At 38.1% G+C, this 21,762-nt stretch overlaps 1 protein-coding gene across 2 annotated transcripts in view; it reads left to right on the forward strand.

The window, feature by feature from the left end:
- ARHGAP42 (Rho GTPase activating protein 42) overlaps positions 1-21,762 on the forward strand; it is a 310,333-nt gene that overhangs the window by 280,372 nt on the left and 8,199 nt on the right. The window contains exons 17-22 of one of the 2 annotated variants that reach the window (XM_019450169.2): positions 822-927; positions 5,843-6,002; positions 7,188-7,332; positions 8,569-8,949; positions 9,317-9,473; positions 11,396-11,458. In XM_019450169.2, the coding sequence (XP_019305714.1) occupies positions 822-927; positions 5,843-6,002; positions 7,188-7,332; positions 8,569-8,949; positions 9,317-9,473; positions 11,396-11,458 (1,012 nt within the window). The remainder of the gene's footprint in view (positions 1-821; positions 928-5,842; positions 6,003-7,187; positions 7,333-8,568; positions 8,950-9,316; positions 9,474-11,395; positions 11,459-21,762) is intronic. The other variant, XM_019450170.2, reaches the window with a different exon arrangement.

Raw genomic sequence — 21,762 nt, forward strand, 5'->3', positions numbered from 1 at the left:
TACTCAGCAGACAGATCAGAGTTTTGATGTCTCCATTCCAACCCCTGGGAGACCTTGTGTTTGGCCCAGCATGAGCCAGCTCTTTTCCCACCTCATGTTCCGCACCTTTCAGAGAAAGGGCTTGGCATGGTGGATAGTCACCCTAGAATTAGTTTATTGTAGTAAGAGTATGTTAATAGATCTTCATTCTAAAGTGTTAGCCTTTTCTCTAACAGACATGTCAACATGTTGTCTTTTGCCTGGCAAACTAGACTTACTTTAGATTTTTTTTTCTTCTTTTCAGATTTCCCATTGTCAGCATGGGCTTAGAATCTATTAGGCCTCTGCATAATAATACTGACACCTCAGAAAAGTAATTCCCTGTTATCTTTAAATCTACAAAATTTGGAAAGGAATGCCTTCTTCCTTCTGTCTGATGGAGTCATAGGAGGTTTCTGTGTGATAGAGTATATTATATTGCCTGGCACATTAGGTAGTCTGTACCAATAGCTGTGATCACTCCATTGCTAAAGTTTTGATTTTGTCCTTGTGTAGCAAAACCAAAGCAGGCGATGAGTTGTGGTTGTATAGAAGTTCAGTGGCTATGAGCACAGGTCTGGATTAGATGGAACTGGGTTAGTCTGGCATATTTACTTAACTAACTTCATGACCATGGTCAGGTTACTCAACCTCTCTAAGCCTTAGAGAATGATAGTGATGAACTGCATGAAGCAATGTTTATAAGGCATGAGGGTGGGAGTGTTTATAATGTTTAGATTATTAATGTTTATGTACACATTTGAATGCAATTAAAACTTGATCATTCAACCTTTATGTTATAGAATCTGATGACCAAAACTACCGGGTGGAGGCTGTACATGCATTGGTGCACAAATTGCCAGAAAAAAACAGAGAGATGCTGGACATCTTAATAAAGCACCTTGTCAAGTAATTATCTGATTTATATTGTTCACTTAACTACTTGTTCAACTGTTAAAGTTAGACCTTGTTCATATCTTTCTAAAGTGTATGATGGTGCTATAACATTGTTATAATTAGAGTCCACTGAATGTTTTAAAAATGATGTGGTTGTTTTTAAGATATATCTGTGTGTGTGTGTGTGTGTGTGTGTGTGTGTGTGTGTACCTGTGTATGTTTACACTATGCAAATGATTAATATCCTTTGCAACTGTTAAATTAATGATGAAAACCTTACATGTCAACTTAAAAATATGAAGGAGTTTGAAGCCCTAAGTTTGAAGATCAGTTCTCTGTACTACGAGTGTCAACTGTTCTGCCAGGTCAAAGTGCCACTGTAATGTTAGCTTCTTTTTCTCAATTCGTAGCATCACTTGGTCTCTGAAGATTTTTCTGACTCTGCTGTTAGTTCATCTATATATTTTTAAATGTCTATAAACAGATACTGTATTAGCCAAGTTTCTCCAAAGAAACAGAACCGACCAGATGTTTGTGTATATGTAGCTATACGTACACGTGTGTGTGTGTATGGTGTATGTATATGTGTGTGTGCATATATATATATATATATATATATATATATATATATATATATGAGAGAGAGATTGATTTTAAGGAATTGGGCTGTGCTACTGTGAAGGCTGTTAAGTCTAAAATCTGCAGGGCAGCTGGTAGTCTGCAGACCCAGGGAAGAGTTGACATTACAGCTCTAATCCAGGGCAGTCTAGAAGCAGAATTGCCTCTTCCTCAGAGGAAGTTAGTCTTTTTTAAGACTTTAAACTGATTGGATGAGGCCCACTGACATTATAGAGGGTAATCTACTTTACTCTAAGTCTACTAATTTAAATGTTAATCTTATGCAAAAAAAAAATACCTTCACAGAATGATCTAGATTTATGTTTGATCAAATATCTGGGTACTATGGCCTCATAAATCTGTCTGAAGATTCTTTCTCTCTCCCTTTCACACACACACACACACACACACACACACACACACACAATTGCCATGCTGCTGTAAACAAAAGTCCAAATTCAGATTTTAAACTTAAGAATTCCTTACAGCCTCATTTACAAATCAGGATATTTTCCATCTTACTAAGTACTGTGATTCACAATGAAATGATTACTCCTTCCTTGCTTACTACAAGTAGTAACCCAGTTTATGCTAATTTGAGCCAGGCACATTTGAAATAGTGCTACATAACATATCAATAAGTCTCATCTTAACCTGCAGATGAGATAATACAAATTGCCCTCCTGCCCCTTGAAATAAGGAAATCCATTAGAAACTACTCATTTCAAGTTCATTATAAACTGTTGCCATGGCAATACCTCTTTTAGTTAGTGAACAAGGACTCTTCCTCAGATTTAGTCCTGAATTATGTTTTGAATTGTGTGACCTGTTCATGAAATTTAACCACACTGTATGTATTGGGCATTCTCTTGCTGTATTCAAGCTAATTTTCTAGCAAAGCCTTTATTTATTTATTTATTTTGAGAGAGAGAGAGGGAAAAAAAATCATGAGCAGGGGAGGGGCAGAGATAGAGGGAGAGAGAATCCCAAGCAGGCTCTGCACTGACAATGCAGAGCATGGGGCTCCAACACAGGAACAATGAGATCATGACTTGAGCTGAAATCAAGAGTCGGTCACTTAACCAACTGAGCAACGCAGGCACCCCTAGAGGGCAAAGTCTTTTTAAACACACTTTTTTTATATATATATAATTTTTTTTAATGTTTATTTACTTTTGAGAGAGACAGAGAGAGACAGCGCACGAGCAGAGAGAGAGAAGTAGACACAAGATCTGAAGCAGGCTCCAGGCTCCGAGCTGTCATCACAGAGCCTGATGTGGAGCTTGAACTCACAAACCACGAGAGATCATGACCTAAGCTGAAGTCAGACACTTAACCACTCCTTAAATGTGCTTTTAAAAGCTACATGAGTGTCACATAAAATGTTTTTTGTTTAATTATCCAGAATGTTAAGTGAACTCAAACTCCCCCTTCTTTGTGAATGTGCATGACTTTAGTACAGGGAATAGCAAAGGATACTATCTGGCCATAGAAGAGTGCTTAAAACTCTTTTGCCCATCCTTCATCACCATTCCTGGCTTTTTTCCTGAACCTATATAAAGGTCAATCTTCACTGACTAAGCAGTATTTTTGGAATGTGTGTCCAATCACAGGTGACTTATTTAAGTAGACTACAAACAAGTAATAACATTCTTGGTCCCTGGCAACCTTAATATATCTGAAGAAGAGAATTTAAGGCCAGTCGTCTGGATTGGTTACTGGTCTAAATTAGGACCAGTGACTAAAAGATTGATTGCAAATCTCCATTAATTAGCTCTGAGACATGGTGTAAACCATTACTTCCTTTCTGAGACTCCTTTTCTTTGTCTTTAAAACAAAGGCCATCTGTGGTCTCTTCTTTGACTCTAACTTTGAATATTTAAAAAAAAAATGTTAAAGAGAGAGAAATACAGAGTGTGAGTGTGGGGGTGGGGGTGTTGCAGAGAGAGAGAGACACACACACAGAATCTGAGGCAGGTTCCAGGCTCTGAGCTGTCAGCACAGAGCCCAACGCGGGCTCAGACTCACAAACCATGGGATCATGACTTGAGCCAAAGTCAGATGCTTAACCAACTGAGCCACCCAGGCGCCCCTCTAACTTTGAATTTTTAAAAGGGCAATTGGGTGTCTGTTCCATACAACAAGTTGAGGAAATGAGGTGCAGAAATAGCTGAAATGTGAGGTGATAAGTGTCTATATTGATTGAGTTAGCTCAGCGGAAGGGAAATTCAGTGAAGAGAAAATTGCTCATCAAAATATTCCATCTCTTGAGCAACACAATCATAAACTCATCTTTTCAAAACCATTTTTTTAAGAATTCCAAATTCACTCCCCATGAGTTTAATATTAATCGTATTCCAGTTTATTCACACTACCAGGAACTCTTACATTTTAGCAAGAGTGCCTAAAGCCAATTTCATTACAAGGAAGACTGTTAGTTGAGATCATATTTCCTGTAACTCATTATTTAATTTTATCAACCCTATAGGGATAGTTATTCTTTATAGATGAGGAAACTGAAGCCTAGAGTTATTAAATAACTTGTCTAATTGCACCCAGCTTCGAAGTTGGATGGATCCAAGCTTTAAATGCAGGCAGACTCAGTACCTTTACATACTACTTTCTTAGTAGATTCTTTAATACATACTAAACAGTAAATATATAATATTTGTCTATATAAAAAGGAAATGTGGAATGAAACTTCTTATTCTAACCAAGAGCTTCTTAACTAGTGCTTTCTCGGGCACAAGGGAAAAATTCAGTAAGTGAGACAGTCAGCTAGCTCTTCCGGTCCTGTGCTAGGATTTACGTAGGTATTCAAAATCCTGGATTCCCCATAAAATTTTACTTTTGCTTATGGAATGTAGTTAGTGATGCACACTTAGTCAGGTATAACCATGATCTTGTGTTCAGTGCTCCTTTCTAGAACTTCATATTTTAACAACATGCCTGGAAGTAAGATAGAAAAGGCAGTGTGTAACCTAGAAGATTGGTCTAATGAATGAGGTTTTCTTTTAGGAATATGTCCAGTTCCCAAATTAAGTAGTCAAAGTCATTTTTTTAATGTTTTATTATTTATTCTTGAGAGAGAGAGAGACAGAGCATGAGCAGAGGAGGGGCAGCGAGAGGGAGACACAGAATCCAAAGTAGGCTCCAGATTCTAAGCTGTCAGCACAGAACCCGACATAGGGCTTGAACTCACAAGCCATGAGATCATGACCCAAGCCGAAGTCAGACCCAACTGACTGAGCCACCCAGGCACCCCTAGTCAAAGTCAGTTTTGATAGTTACTGGGATTACTTTGCTAAAGTCAGTAATACCAGAGGCTTTTTCTTTCATTTCCATTTTTAAGCCAGCATTGATGTGACCACATCTCCTTCTTTTACTGTTTGCCAACCACAGTGCCCAGCCCTAAGGAGGCACTGAGGGAAGTTTTGAATGAATGGATAGGTGGATGGGTGGATGGATGGAAGGAAATAAGGAAGGAAAAAAAGGAAGGATAGAAACTTGCATTGGCCAGTTGTCTTATGTAGGGAGCTTAAGAAAACCACAGACTTCTATTCAGAAAACCTGAATTGAAAGAGCATCTCTGTCCCTAATTTTCTGTGACCTTGAGTACATCATTTTTACTTTAGGAGGTTTTTAACCTACATAATAGGAAAAACTGACTTTCTGGGAGGATTAAATGAAATAATGTCTATGAAAATGCCTGGCACTAGGTACTCAATAATATGTTTAGCATATCTGAATATAATTCCAACCAACCAAATTTGAACCATCTGTTCTAAAAGAAGTATAGTGCCCTAGAGAATACCTAACAGTTGATAATCTCTGCAGGATAATTGTACTCTATTTAGGATATCAAGATTTATTCCTTTAATGTTTATTTATTTTTTGAGAGAGAGATGGGGGAGGGGCAGAGAGGGAGACACAGAAGCCAAAGCAGGCTCCAGGTTCCAGGCTCCAAGCTGCCTGTCCAGAGCCCAACGCGGGGCTTGAACTCACGAACTGTGAGATCATGACCTGAGCTGAAGTCAGATACTTAACCGACTGAGCCACTCAGGCGCCCCAAGATTTATTCCTTTAATTAACCTTTGTAATTAATTTTACTTAGCTAATTTTAACTTTTTATGTCTTTTTAGGCTATACCCACTCATGACAATTGGGAGTAGCTAAACCTGACAATTTGGGAAAATTAACCTATAATGGCATATTTTACATTCTATTTATGCCACAAATTTGATAAATGAGAACCTTTCATATTTATTAAACTTTTAACTTATGTTATTTTTGTTGCTTGTATTTGCAGAGTATCACTACACAGCCAACAAAATCTCATGACTGTCTCAAACCTTGGTGTCATATTTGGCCCAACTCTAATGCGAGCACAAGAAGAAACTGTGGCTGCCATGATGAATATTAAATTTCAGAATATTGTGGTTGAAATTCTGATAGAGCACTATGAAAAGGTAAGCTGAATTTTCATGTTGAAGTATCAAATCTTGTATTTTGCTTTTAGGAAGGAATTTTCTGTTTGTATTATCTATGAGTTCATTGTGATCTCAGATTCTTATAAAGTATCAGTCCTGTCCATTTTGTATAAATTGCTTCTTCATGAGGACATTGATTTCCTTTTTTCTTGTTTAGTTTTTAAATGCTTCTCAAAATTCTCCAGGTAAATGATTTCCTTTCCTTTTACATCATTTACTTTTTAAGATTTTCTTCTTTAGTATTTATGTGGTGAATTTTTCACTCATATTGAGAGAAATTTGTTAGAATCACTTGGTAATTAAGTCTATTTTTAACCTTTTTATCTCCCTGGAATTAGACTTAACAACAACAGTGATATTCTCAATAAAGCAAAAGAATTCCAGGAACAGAGTCTTAAAGTCCTCTCTACATCCACTCCTTAAACATGGTTTCTTTAACAAGATTGAGATCTTAGAATAACTGTGGAAATGGAAATTGGAAAAGTCAAATTGATTGGATTATTAAGCAAATGCAGCCATTAAACATCAAAACATTTGTGATTCATTTATGCCTGGTCTAGTGTTTGTGAAAGACTATGCCCCTCTCCTTCCCTTAGTCCCTTCCTGGTACCTGTAGAAGAATATCCTTCATTTATCTAAGATTTTAAGCACTCACAACCCAAGACCACATGGGGGAATTCTGTAGCCGAGTACAGACCTCTACCTGCAGCATGTCACATTCGTGACAGCACCTTTTCCTGAGAAGCAAGGAACTGCTTGACTTGGAAGTGATATGGAATGAGCCTTTTCCCTTCAGGCTATGTTCAGCATGAAGTGAGAAATAAAATATCACAGAATAGAGTCAAGATATCTTGACACAGACATTTGTTCATATTTGAAAGTTTTCTTTAAAAGTATTGGAAAATATTCTGAAATTCATTGTTGGGAAATTGGAGAGGATAAAAAAGAAAACACAGAGAAGGAACATTACTTAGTGTAAGTGGAAAAGAAAAGTATAATTGCTGTAGTATATTTTTTGTATCAAGCATCTCTTACCATGAAGCTGATTAAATAGCAAATGGTTCTGAGATTATTTAATAACTCTAAAATATAATTTTATCATGAAAATGGCAATTCCCCCTTTTACTGACCTCTAGTCATTTGTTTGTTTTTTTTTGTATGTAGATTTTTCATACTGCCCCAGACCCAAGCATTCCTCTTCCTCAGCCTCAGTCTCGATCTGGATCCCGAAGGACAAGAGCAATCTGCCTTTCCACAGGTTCCAGGAAGCCCAGAGGAAGGTATACACCGTGCTTGGCAGAACCTGACAGTAAGTGTGACTGCTTTAGGGAGAAGCTTTCTTCATTCTTTGATTTAGCCTTACTTCACCTTTTTGATAATTAGGGTAGAAATAAATAGAAGATGATCTTAATGATACTGTCTCCCAAACACCCCCCCCCCACATTTATATATTCTTTGTCAGTATAGTTACAAGGTACTTTGAACAAACAAATTCATTACTACTACAAAGGAAAAAAAAAGTAGTTTGCTCAGTGCCCTTTTTTCTGCAACTGTGATTAAGAACATCAGGTACTACTTTGTAGCAGGTTTTGTCCTATTGTTAAAGAGGTAGAGAAGAAAGCAAGAAAAATTCTGGCTGAAACCGTCAGTTTCTTTCTTCCTATCACATTATGTCCTTAAAGCATCATCTCTTGGGTATCAAAGTGTCTGAGAGAGAGAGAGAAAAAAGAAATAAATAGAGAAACCACACTACACATTATCACTAACTTCCTGTTCTGAACCCAACACCACAGTGAAGTGGGTGGCAGCTTAAGCCCACAGTGGATGTTAAATTTGTGGCTGTTCTTATTTTACTTTATACCCTTAAGCCTCCCAATTTTTCTCACAGTCAGTACTTAACAAAAAATACTAATTTTTAATTTAGATATGTTCAAATTATTATAGTTTTAGGAACATTAAAAAATAATCTGTTAAATAGCCAGTTTCTTATGTTGCTATAATCTTGGTAGGAAAAGAAAAAGTCTTTTCTTTTAAAAATGTGAGCAGTGTATAATTTGCAGCTGACATTACTGGTGACTTTGAATGAAGAAAGAATCAGATGCATTATTTATAACATGAGAAAAGTAAAAAAAGGCAGAAACAGATCTTTTAATATCCCTCTTTCCATTGATCTCTTATAATGTCATCAAAGAATCATATTTGTACTACTTGTGAGTTCTTTTTCAGAAGCAAATTTTGTCTGAATTTGAGTCAACCCCCAATCCTTTAAGAAGTAACATTATTTCATAGGGTCAGGGTACATGTAAAATCTCCCTTGAATAGTATTAAAAAATGCATTCGCTAAGTTAAAATGCACGTTTTACAGCCTTTCTTAGAACTGAGAAAAGTTCTCCATACTGGGTAAAGATCTGTCAATTCAGTGGGGACAGTGGGGTCAATTCAGATGGCCACAGGGCACACGTGCGTTGGAGAATGTGGAAGGGTTTGGGTTGTATTGTTCTCAGTAGAAGGTCCCTGTTGTTTTCTCGCTCCTGCTTCCGCTCAGGTGACTCTTACAGCAGCAGCCCAGACAGCACGCCCATGGGGAGCATCGAGTCCCTCTCCTCTCATTCCTCTGAACAAAACAGCACAACCAAGTCTGCTTCCTGCCAGGCCAGGGAGAAATCTGGAGGAATTCCTTGGATTGTATCCCCATCACCCTCCAATGGACAGAAAAGTCTTGGACTCTGGACAACTAGTCCTGAATCAAGTTCTAAAGAGGATGCGACCAAAACAGATGCAGAATCAGATTGCCAGAGTGTTGCCTCGGTCACCAGCCCCGGGGATGGTTCCCCACCCGTAGACCTGGTCAAGAAAGGGCCTTATGGGCTTTCAGGACTGAAAAGAGCCTCCGCTTCCTCTCTCAGATCCATCTCTGCAGCTGAAGGTAAACCAGATTTGAGCTTATGTAAAATGTCATTGTCTCTGTGCCACTTGCCGAATTGCTCAACATGATTAAGCAGGGAAAAGTTAATGGTGAAGGGGCTAACAATGCTGTTCCTGAGCTAGGATATTTAAAACTCCTGTGCACTGTGACTTCTTTCCTGGTTATTTCCATCTCTGTGAGGTGATGTCTTTGTAATTACTATAGATTGTGATCTCCCTGAATGATGGGCTGCTGTGCTCAAAGAACATTCTGTACCTTCTCATTTGGGCTTAGAAAAAACACTTCCTTTTGTTATGAGCATGTACTGTGTTACTGCTATTATTTTGTCTGATAGCACCTTGCCTGTTTTCTTGGGCTTTCTTTTTAGGAAACAAGAGCTACTGTGGATCCATTCAAAGCTTAACTTCTGTAGGTTGCAAAGAGATGCCCAAAGCCCCACCAAACCCAGACCTGCCTCCAAAAATGTGCAGGAGGTTAAGGCTAGACACTGCCTCAAACAATGGCTACCAGCGACCTGGCTCTGTGTAAGTGAGAGAGAGTGTGTATTTGTTGTATCTTCCAGGGATACACAGGAGTTGAGTATATCCAAAAGAACCCTTAGGAATCCCACAACTGAATACCTCATCTGCAGAGTAGGAACAACCATCTTCTGTAGGACCCTATCCCCTTCTACAAATGATGTACAAGTTAGAATAGGCTTAAAGTATGTATGTGTATACATATACAGACACATACAATTTCAGTCACTTGCCTTACAAAGCAGAACAATGGCTTAATTTAAGGACATGAAAACAGATGTATAATGTAATAGTTCTGGGTTTTCAAAGTATACATTCTAAAAGCTAGACATTTACCTCTCAGCTGAGCAAACTGTCCTTATATCTCAACTTCCCCACCTCCTTGTTAGAAATACAACTACTGTGTAGATAGTGAGGGTTTATTTTCTCTCCTCTCCATCATCTGTCTCCCCTGAGTATTCACTGATTTAAATAAGCTCATGGAGAACAGGAGCTTGAAAGGTGAGAGGGGGTACTTCTATTCAAAAGACATCACCCAGGAGTGTAAAGGCAGATAGGATAGGTACATCGATGTAAATAAGAAGGGGACAAAGAAAAGAACTTAGATAAACAAGCAAAATCTAAACAGGAAAGTTGTTATCCCTTTCATTTTGTTTTCCTGACTTACTGAGTTTTCCAAATGCCATATGAGCTATTACTGGGCATCTTTACATATGTTATCTCTTAATGTCCTTCATGTACTTCCACAGTAGGTAGTAGAAACCTCATTTTAGAGATAATGAGAACTAATACTTGGAAAGTTAAGGAACCAGTTTAATTATTCATTGAAAGTCCAGTAAGGCATTTCACTAAGCCTGTTTCCATAGAAACAGTGTCTTAAATTCATTCGTTCATCACCTTCTTTGACAAGAACCTTTTATTTTCAGAGTGTGTTTACCATACATTATCTCTCTTGGTCAGAAATCCAAGTACCACTATATAGACCAATACTATATTTGATATCTGTCTACTGCCCGGTATGTATAGTTCTAGCCATTAAGGGAAATTAAATTTTAAGCCAATATGTCAAGGGAGATGAGAGAATATAAACTCCATCCTTTGTGAGGGAAAGAGAAGATTCACTTCTGTCTTACAACTGTACTGACAAAGTATGAATTAAAATTGAGATAAAGTGTATTCCATATTACGTATAAAATGAACCTTCTGATTATCAACTGGCTAGGTTTTGGGAGAAAAGTTGATCAATTAAAGAAATAAGATACATGTTAAAATCTAGTTTAAAATATCATTCAAGGAATTTGATATTCTCTTCTAGTAAATATAGAAACTTTTCTAATTACCCCTGGTGCCTTAGTTTTAATATAGTCTCACTTTTTCAAATAGACAGTGCCTAGCCTCCCATAACTTGAAATAAGATTTGAATCCACAGATGTATTCACTGACCGTATTTTCAGAGTTCCCTCTTTTCACTTTATAGGAACTGTGTTCAAATTAAAAAAAATGAAACATTTTAGAATTAGTTTTGTCTTAGCTATCAGAATGAACAACAGTTCTTTGTCTTGATGATTTGATTCTACCCTGTGGCTCCACAGGAGTCAAAATCACTGCCAGAAGCTGAGTGGGGAGAAAATGTTCTTTTTTACTGTTCCCATAGTTTTTTGAAGTAGAAAAGATGAGAACAGTAAGATCCCCAAGGGAAGGGGAGGTAGCTATAGGTTTATTACATCTGGTACTCTATGAGCTGGAGACTAGATCTAAAAATTTCTGCCACATTAAATCTTAAAACAATTAAAATTCAGATCAAATTTTGAGGATAGTTCTTAACTAATTATTTTTGGTTTGTGTTAAGTTATAACCCTGAATTATACTTTGAACTGAATAATATAATTTTTATTTTAATGAAAATCGCATTTTAAAATTATTTTCAGTGTGGCAGCAAAAGCCCAACTGTTTGAAAATGTTGGTTCACTTAAACTGGATTCTTCTGGGCGGTAAGTTCTCAAAACCCTTAAAATGAAAAAATAAATAAATAAAGTAGTGGTGACATTGTTGCTTTTTGTTGACATACTGAGTCATCTTTGACAGCTCTGACCTTCAGTTCTGCAGATGGTGAAATCCACACTCACTGTCTTGCACACGGGGCGTGGGGGTGGGGGGGAAGATCATGTCTATAAACAGCATATAGCCTCTCAGACTGTTCCACTGATGCCTTATTTACTAAAATCTTCACAAAGGAAGAGTTCTAAACAAGTTTTCTAAAAGATACAAGTTGTCATAACCTTTTGCATACTAAAGACTCCTTTGATGACAATTTGTGGAAAGTTTTCAAAGGTATATTCATGACTTTTAAAAATTACAGAACTTTTTCTGGAACAAGTTTTATGAACATGCATTACAAATTTGCTTATTATTAATGGCCACTGGGTTGCTCTAGGCTGATTGATCTAAACTGCTCTTTTTTTGAGTGCAGTACTTCATTCAGGGTTTCCAGATTTTACCTTTCACTCTGTTGTAAAAAAGACGCAGGTTGTTGCATCTTACTGCTATTAATGTGCTTGCTTCTAAGGTTTTGCTTTCCTCTCCTCCCCTTGTAAAATTGATTCTTCTCATCCACAGTGGGCTTTGGTTTTTTATCTGAATATGTCTGAAATAATGGAATTTTTTAGTATTTTGATATTTCTGGTTTTTTGTTTTGTTTTACAATCAGCAGCTACTAGAGGTATGTGTCATTTAATAAATGCTTGTTATTAAAAGAGCATATAAATGAGACCACTTGAAGAATAAACTTTGATTTTTCCTTTGGATGCACAAGGGAATTTCGAGCTTCCCATTCATACTTGGATAATTGAGGTTTTGAAGTAAAAGAACCACAGTTAATTGAAGTATCACTATATTTAACCACTGTTGTACACCTGAAAAAAATATAACACTGTTAACTATACGGGAATTAAATTTTTTAAAAAAAATTGTTCAACCATAGAATTTTATTGACCCTTTTAAAGTATGTGTACTTTTTCAGCAGTAGGCATTTACTAAATACCTACACAATATTGGGCTGTTGCTAGTTACTAGGGATAACAGTGACCTTCAACTTCTGTTTTTTTTTTTTTTCTCACAAGACCTAGCAGGGGTCTTTGTGTATCAATGCTTCTGACTTCACAGAGTTGAGCCACTTTGGTATCTTACAGGTATGTTTGTTGATCCACGGAACTTATGTAACAAATCCCAGAGTAATTTCATTTACCTTAGCTCCATCCATAGTATCTTCACCTTCTTCCCTTTGTTCAAGATTTGGTGAAAACCAGGTACTGTGCATATCAGAGCAAACATCAGTTCTCTGAAACTGTCATCATTTTTAGACCTTAGTGTATGGGATTTAACTTTGCTACTTCTGTCTTGCTATATCATTGAATTGCTCCTGTAGGTGGAGTCCTTTTACTATGAAGCTCTAAACAACCTGTAAGAGCTCAAGTTATGTAATCAAAGAGATAATCCTTTAAGCTTTAAGAAAACAAGCTATTAATCAAGTAAATCAGAATACTGTCAAATAGTGAGATGTTCAACAATGAACCTATGCATTTTTAGTATGCTTTTATATTATACTCTAAATCAACTTCTAATAGGCTGTCAGCATAAACTTAGAGCTTCTCAATACATTGAAGGTTGGAGTCATTATTTGTCAACAGTTCCACAGCACTTGTTGATGGTGTCATAGCTTTTCACCAAAAGACAGGCCCAGTGGAACACAACAAATATCAGGGTCAGATAGACCTACGTTTAAATTCTTGGTCTACCTCTTTCTAGTTGCAGTAACCTTGGAGTTACATATTTAGGAAAAATATTTTCTTTTTTTTTTTTCAATATATGAAGTTTATTGTCAAATTGGTTTCCACACAATGCTCAGTGCTCATCCCTAAAGGTGCCCTCCTCAATACGCATCACCCACCCTCCCCTCCCTCCCACCCCCCATCAACCCTCAGTTTGTTCTCAGTTTTTAAGAGTCTCTTATGCTTTGGCTCTCTCCCACTCTAACCTCTTTTTTTTTGTCCTTCCCCTCCCCCATGGGTTTCTGTTAAGTATCTCAGGACCCACATAAGAGTGAAACCATATGGTATCTGTCTTTCTCTGTATGGCTTATTTCACTTAGCATCACACTCTCCAGTTCCATCCACGTTGCTACAAAGGGCCATATTTCATTCTTTCTCATTGCCACGTAGTACTCCATTGTGTATATAAACCACAATTTCTTTATCCATTCATCAGTTGATGGACATTTAGGCTCTTTCCATAATTTGGCTATTGTTGAGAGTGCTGCTATAAACATTGGGGTACAAGGGCCCCTATGCATCAGTACTCCTGTATCCCTTGGGTAAATGCCTAGCAGTGCTATTGCTGGGTCATAGGGTAGGTCTATTTTTAATTTTTTGAGGAACCTCCACACTGTTTTCCAGAGTGGCTGCACCAATTTGCATTCCCACCAACATTGCAAGAGGGTTCCCGTTTCTCCACATCCTCGCCAGCATCTATAGTCTCCTGATTTGTTCATTTTGGCCACTCTGACTGGCGTGAGGTGATATCTGAGTGTGGTTTTGATTTGTATTTCCCTGATAAGGAGCGACGTTAAGCAACTTTTCATGTGCCTGTTGGCCATCTGGATGTCTTCTTTAGAGAAGTGTCTATTCATGTTTTCTGCCCATTTCTTCACTGGGTTATTTGCTTTTTGGGTGTGGAGTTTGGTGAGCTCTTTATAGATTTTGGATACTAGCCCTTTGTCCGATATGTCATTTGCAAATATCTTTTCCCATTCCGTTGGTTGCCTTTTAGTTTTGTTGGTTGTTTCCTTTGCTGTGAAGAAGCTTTTTTTTTTCATAAGATCCCAGTAGTTCATTTTTGCTTTTAATTCCCTTGCCTTTGGGGATGTGTCAAGTAAGAAATTGCTACGGCTGAGGTCACAGAGGTCTTTTCCTGCTTTCTTCTCTAGGGTTTTGATGGTTTCCTGTGTCACATTCAGGTCCTTTATCGACTTTGAGTTTATTTTTGTGAATGGTGTGAGAAAGTGGTCTAGTTTCAATCTTCTGCATGTTGCTGTCCAGTTCTCCCAGCACCATTTGTTAAAGAGACTGTCTTTTTTCCATTGGATATTCTTTCCTGCTTTGTCAAAGATGAGTTGGCCATACGTCTGTGGGTCTAGTTCTGGGGTTTCTATTCTATTCCATTGGTCTATGTGTCTATTTTTGTGCCAATACCATGCTGTCTTGATGATTACAGCTTTATAGTAGAGGCTAAAGTCTGGGATTGTGATGCCTCCTACTTTGGTCTTCTTCTTCAAAATTACTTTGGCTATTCGGGGCCTTTTGTGGTTCCATATGAATTTTAGGATTGCTTCTTCTAGTTTTGAGAAGAATGCTGGTGCAATTGATTGGGATTCATTGAATGTGTAGATAGCTTTGGGTAGTGTTGACATTTTGACAATATTTATTCTTCCAATCCATGAGCAAGGAATGTTTTTCCATTTCTTTATATCTTCTTCAATTTCTTTCATAAGCCTTCTATAGTTTTCAGCATACAGATCTTTTACATCTTTGGTTAGGTTTATTCCTAGGTATTTTATGCTTTTGGTGCAATTGTGAATGGGATCAGTTTCTTTATTTGTCTTTCTGTTGCTTCATTATTAGTGTATAAGAATGGAACTGATTTCTGTACATTGATTTTGTATCCTGCAACTTTGATGAATTCATGTATCAGTTCTAGCAGACTTCTGGTGGAGTCTGTCAGATTTTCCATGTATAATCTCATGTCATCTGCAAAAAGTGAAAGCTTGACTTCATCTTTGCCAATTTTGATGCCTTTGATTTCCTTTTGTTGTCTGATTGCTGATGCTAGCACTTCCAACACTATGTTAAACAACAGCGGTGAGAGTGGGCATCCCTGTTGTGTTCCTGATCTCAGGGGAAAAGCTCTCAGTTTTTCCCCATGGAGGATGATATTAGCTGTGGGCTTTTCATAAATGGCTTTTATGATCTTTAAGTATGTTCCTTCTATCCCGACTTTCTCGAGGGTTTTTATTAAGAAAGGTTGCTGAATTTTGTCAAATGCCTTTTCTGCATCAATTGACAGGATCATATGGTTCTTTTCTTTTATTAATGTGATGTATCACATTGATTCATTTGCGAATATTGAACCAGCCCTGCATCCCAGGAATGAATCCCACTTGATCATGGTGAATAATTCTTTTTATATGCCGTTGAATTCGATTTGCTAGTATCTTATTGAGAATTTTTGCATCCATATTCATCAGGGATATTGGCCTGTAGTTCTCTTTTTTTACTGGGTCTCTGTCTGGTTTAGGAATCAAAGTAATACTGGCTTCATAGAATGAGTCTGGAAGTTTCCATTCCCTTTCTATTTTTTGGAATACCTTGAGAAGGATAGGTATTATTTCTGCTTTAAACATCTGGTAGAACTCCCCTGGGAAGCCATCTGATCCTGGACTCTTATTTGTTGGGAGATTTTTGATGACTGATTCAATTTCTTTGCTGGTTATGGGTCTGTTAAACCTTTCTATTTCCTCCTGATTGAGTTCTGGAAGTGTGTGGGTGTTTAGGAATTTGTCCATTTCTTCCAGGTTGTCCAGTTTGTTGGCATATAATTTTTCATAGTATTCCCTGATAATTGCTTGTATCTGTGAGGGATTGGTTGTAATAATTCCATTTTCATTCATGATTTTATCTATTTGGGTCATCTCCCTTTTCTTTTTGAGAAGCCTGGCTAGAGGTTTATCAATTTTGTTTATTTTTTCAAAAAACCAACTCTTGGTTTCGTTGATCTGCTCTACACTTTTTTTAGATTCTCTATTGTTTATTTCTGCTCTGATCTTTATTATTTCTCTTCTTCTGCTGGATTTAGGCTGTCTTTGCTGTTCTCCTTCTATTTCCTTTAGGTGTGCTGTTAGATTTTGTATTTGGGATATTTCTTGTTTCTAAGATAGGCCTGGATTGCAATGTATTTTCCTCTCAGGACTGCCTTCGCTGCATCCCAAAGCATTTGGATTGTTGTATTTTCATTTTCATTTGTTTCCATATATTTTTTTATTTCTTCTCTAACTGCCTGGTTGACCCATTCATTTTTTAGAAGGGTGTTCTTTAACTTCCATGCTTTTGGAGGTTTTCCAGACTTTTTCCTGTGATTTCAGGCTTCATAACATTGTGGTCTGAAAGTATGCATGGTATGATCTCAATTCTTGTATACTTATGAAGAGCTGTTTTGTGACCCAGTATGTGATCTATCTTGGAGAATGTTCCATGTGCACTCAAGAAGAAAGTATATTCTGTTGCTTTGGGATGCAGAGTTCTAAATATATCTGTCAAGTCCATCTGATCCAATGTATCATTCAGGGCTCTTGTTTCTTTATTGACCGTGTGTCTAGATGATCTATCCATTTCTGTAAGTGGAGTGTTAAAGTCCCCTGCAATTACCACATTCTTATCAATAAGGTTGCTTATGTTTATGAGTAATTGTTTTATATATTTGTGGGCTCCTGTATTCGGCACATAGACATTTATAATTGTTAGCTCTTCCTGATGGATAGACCCTGTGATTATTATATAATGCCCTTCTTCATCTCTTGTTATAGCCTTTAATTTAAAGTCTAGTTTGTCTGATATAAGTATGGCTACTCCAGCTTTCTTCTGCCTTTCAGTGGCATGATAAATAGTTCTCCATCCCTTCACTCTCAATCTGAAGGTGTCCTCAGGTCTAAAATGAGTCTCTTGTAGACAGCAAATAGATGGGTCTTGTTTTTTTATCCATTCTGATACCCTATGTCTTTTGCTTGGCGCATTTAGTCCATTTACATTCAGTGTTATAGAAAGATATGGGTTTAGAGTCATTGTAATGTCTGTAGGTTTCATGCTTGTAGCGATATCTCCGGTACTTTGTCTCACAGGATCCCCCTTAGGATCTCTTGTAGGGCTGGTTTAGTGGTGACGAATTCCTTCAGTTTTTGTTTGTTTGGGAAGACCTTTATCTCTCCTTCTATTCTAAATGAAGACTTGCTGGATAAAGGATTCTTGGCTGAATATTTTTTTCTGTTCATCGCATTGAAGATCTCCTGCCAGTCCTTTCTGGGCTGCCAAGTTTCAGTAGAGAAATCAGTCACGAGTCTTATAGGTCTCCCTTTATATGTTTATCCTTTATACGTTTCCTTTATACGTATCCTTTATCCTTTATACATTTATCTCTAGCTGCTTTCAGAATTTTCTCTTTATCCTTGTATTTTTCCAGTTTCACTATGATATGTCGTGCAGAAGATTGATTCAAGTTATGTCTGAAGGGAGTTGTCTGTGCCTCTTGGATTTCAGTGCCTTTTTCCTTCCCCAGATCCGGGAAGTTCTCAGCTATTATTTCTTCAAGTACACCTTCAGCACCTTTGCCTCTCTCTTCCTCCTCTGGAATACCAATTATGCGTATATTATTTCTCTTTAGTGCATCACTTAGTTCTCTAATTTTCCCCTCATACTCCTGGATTTTTTTATCTTTTTCTCAGCTTCTTCTTTTTCCATAATTTTATCTTCTAGTTCACCTATTCTCTCCTCTGCCTCTTCGAGCCGTAGTTGTCTCCATTTTGTTTTGCAGTTCGTTGATAGCATTTTTTAGCTCCTCCTGGCTATTCCTTAATCCCTTGATCTCCATAGCAAGAGATTCTCTGCTGTCCTTTATACTCTTTTCAAGCCCAGCGATTAATTTGATGACTATTATTCTAAATTCACTTTCTGTTATATTGTTTAAATCATTTTTGATCAGTTCGTTAGCTGTTGTTATTTCCTGGACGTTTTTCTGAGGGGAATTCTTCCGTTTCGTCATTTTGGATAGTCCCTGGAGTGGTGTGGGACTGCGGGGCACTTCCCCTGTGCTGTCTTGAATAACTTGCGTTGGTGGGCGGGGCCGCAGTCAGACCTGATGTCTGCCCCCAGCCCAACGCTGGGGCCACAGTCAGACTGGTATGTACCTTCTCTCCCCTCTCCTAGGGGCGGGATTCACTGTGGGGTGGCATGGACTGTCTGGGCTACTTGCACACTGCCAGGCTTGTGGTGCTTGGGATCTGGCATATTAACTGGGGTGTATTGGCAAGGTGCACAGGGGCGGGAGGGGCAGGTTCAGCTCGCTTTTCCTTCGGAGATCTGCTTCGGGAGGGGCCCTGGGGCACCGGGAGGGAGTCAGACCCGCAGGAGGGATGGCTCCGCAGAAGCACAGCGTTGGGTGTTTGTGCGGTGCAAGCAAGTTCCCTTTGGGATTTCGGCTGGGGGATGAGCGAGGGAGATGGCACTGGCGAGCACCTTTGTTCCCCAGCAAGGTGAGCTCTGTTGTCTGGGGTTCAACAACTCTCCCTCCCGTTCTCGGAGCAGAGCTGTTAGCTTATAACGTTCCAGATGTCAAGTCCCGCTTGCTGTCGGAACACACTCCGTCCGACCCCTCCGCTTTTGCCAGCCAGACTCGGGGGCTGTGCTTGGCCGGCAGGCTGCCCCTCCACCCCGGCTCCCTCCCACCAGTCCGTGCAGCGTGCACCGCCTCTCCGCCCTTCCTACCTTCTTCCATGGGCCTCTCATCTGCGCTTGGCTCCAGAGACTCCATTCTGCTAGTCTTCTGGTGGTTTTCTGGGTTATTTCGGCAGGTGTAGGTGGAATCTAAGTGATCAGCAGGACGCGCGGTGAGCCCAGCGTCCTCCTACGCCGCCATATTCGAAAAATATTTTCTTTATCTATAAAATGAAGATCATAATTCTGCCCTTGACAAATTCTTATAAATGTACACTACAATTTATTTGCAAAACTTGCTAAGTTCTCTGTAGATGGTCTATGATGGTAACTATTATTATTGTTATTTAAAGTGCTCGCTTAAGATATTGAAGCCTCTAATATATTAATGTTACTAAATCACTAACCATTGGCAATCACCTGATACTATTTTATACCATTAAATACAAGTGAAAAACAGATAGAAATTGGGGGCATTTCCCATACTAACCTCCTACAAAGTCTATTTTGCTTTCTTTCTAGGGAGCTCAGGGGTATCCTTGAGTTGGACCTTGAAGAATGATTGAACCCAGTAGTAGGCAGTAGGACGACTAGCCATGTTTGGGAAAGAGACCTAATGGGAGATTTCAGTGGATGGCTTTGAACAACAGGAAAGTAACACTTCTGGGAGTTACTGTAGACTGAGTCATTGAACAAAGGGATGATCTAATCATGGGTGCGCTTGAATAGATCACTCAAGTGGCTTTTCTAGGAGGTTGTGAAGGGGAGAGAACAGTTGGCCGTCTAGGATGGAATTTGTGAGGTTTAAAGGGCCTTAATTAGGGCAGTAACAAAAGCATGAAAAACCATAAGGAGAATTTTGTGGATCAGACCAGGATTGGGCAACTGCTTGGATACTTTGGTAATGAACGATAGGTAAAGAAAATTCCAAGTCTTTGAGACTGACTGCCAAAAAGAATGGAAATTTAGCTTCTGATCTTAGCTTGTGAGTATATAGGAGAGGAAAGGAAATGTTGACCATAATGTTCAAGGAGCCTGAGGAACATTGACAGGCAGTTAGAAATGTGCAACTGGAACCAGGGGAGGGCATGGTGTTTGATGCCATTTGAGAAACTTCCATACAGCAGTTATACTGCATAAATAAAGCTGAGGCTACTCAATGATGGAGCTTATTGAGTGAAAAAGGAAAAATATCTGAGCATTGGTCTTTGGTGAATGGTTTCATTTAAGGGTCAAGCATGTGAGTGTGAAGAAATGATAAAGAGAAGTAATGGTCAACGTGGTAGAAGCAAAAGTGTCAAGGAGATCATTAGAGGAGGACACTGGTTTTAATCTCTAAGGCATCACTGGAAATCTTGAAGAAATCAGGTTCAGTGGAGTGGGAGGGATCACTCTGCAAGGAGCTTGACCTATAAGACTTGTTAATATGAAGATTCCTGAGTTGCTGCAGACTCTGTAAACCAGAATATCTGAGACTGAAGCCTGGAGAATATGAATTTTTGACAACATCCCCAAATGGTTTTTATGTACCAAGAAATACTGTTTTTGATAGTCATTTGAACAGAGAAAAATGTCTTAGTGCCTAGCACATCCTTAAGTAGACATTGGTTATATACAATGCCTTCAAAAACCAAATGTCACTAGGCTCTGTTTCACCATTATAAAATATGTGGAAAATAGTACTTTTAAAGCCTTCACCTAAATGTGAGTTAAATTTGGGCGGAGGGGAAGATCCACTTTAACATAATATAATTTACGCAAGATTTACAAATATCTTCTGAAGGTTGAATTGAGAATTATATGGTTGAGAATTAGGAAAATTGAGAGTACCTGGCTCATTATAAGCAATCACATATTTCTATTATCATAATTTAAAAGCAGTGTTGAAAAAAATAAAACCAGTGTTTTGTTTATAATTGCAAAGCACCAAAGCAAAACTCAACAAAGTCTTCTCGTCCAGTGAGTTTGAGATTTAAGAAGGCTGTCATTGATTTAGAGCACAGTACACATGTAAGATACACATAACATAAAGTATTGTGCTACATTAAGAAACACAAAAGAATGCATTATTTTTAAGAATAACATTTTTTTTTTCTCTTAGAGAATGTGGGTAGTACTAATAAATTTTAAAAAAGTAAAGGAAAGCCACCTCTTATCTCACCACCTGAAGATAACCTCAGTTAACATTTTGGTTCACAACCACCTAATCTCATCTATGACCATGGTTCTTGAAATTTTTGGTCTCAGAACACCTTTACACACTAAAGAAAAAGAAAACATTGAGAACCTCCAAAGAGCTTTTGTTTATGTGGATTATATCTATTTATATTTACTAGAAATTTAAACTGAGCAATTTAAAAATATTTATGAATTTAGTAAAAATATGAATAAGTTAATGCAACTAAAGAGGTGTAACAGTAACATGCTTTGTTGTTGGAAGACAGAATTGTGATTATTTACTCTTATTTACTGTCAGCAATTATCAATAATAGATGTGATTTTTTTTTCACTGATATTAAGAGACTTCACAGATGACATTCAAATAGTCACCACAAATGTTCTAGACCAACAATCAGGAGATGTAGTTTCTAGCCTGACTCTGCTGTAACTTTAATTTCTCTTGGACTTCATTTCTACATATAGAAGATGAACCAAGCAAAATGCCTGTTTCCTTTCAAAATCCAAACTCCTATCACCTAAGTCACCTGATGATCACAAGTCCTACAACATTTGGGGGTCACCCTTTTCTATAAAACCTAGGC

This window comes from Panthera pardus, unplaced genomic scaffold (assembly GCF_024362965.1).
Source record: "Panthera pardus isolate Hobbes unplaced genomic scaffold, ASM2436296v1 HiC_scaffold_12, whole genome shotgun sequence".
Taxonomy (NCBI): domain Eukaryota; kingdom Metazoa; phylum Chordata; class Mammalia; order Carnivora; family Felidae; genus Panthera; species Panthera pardus.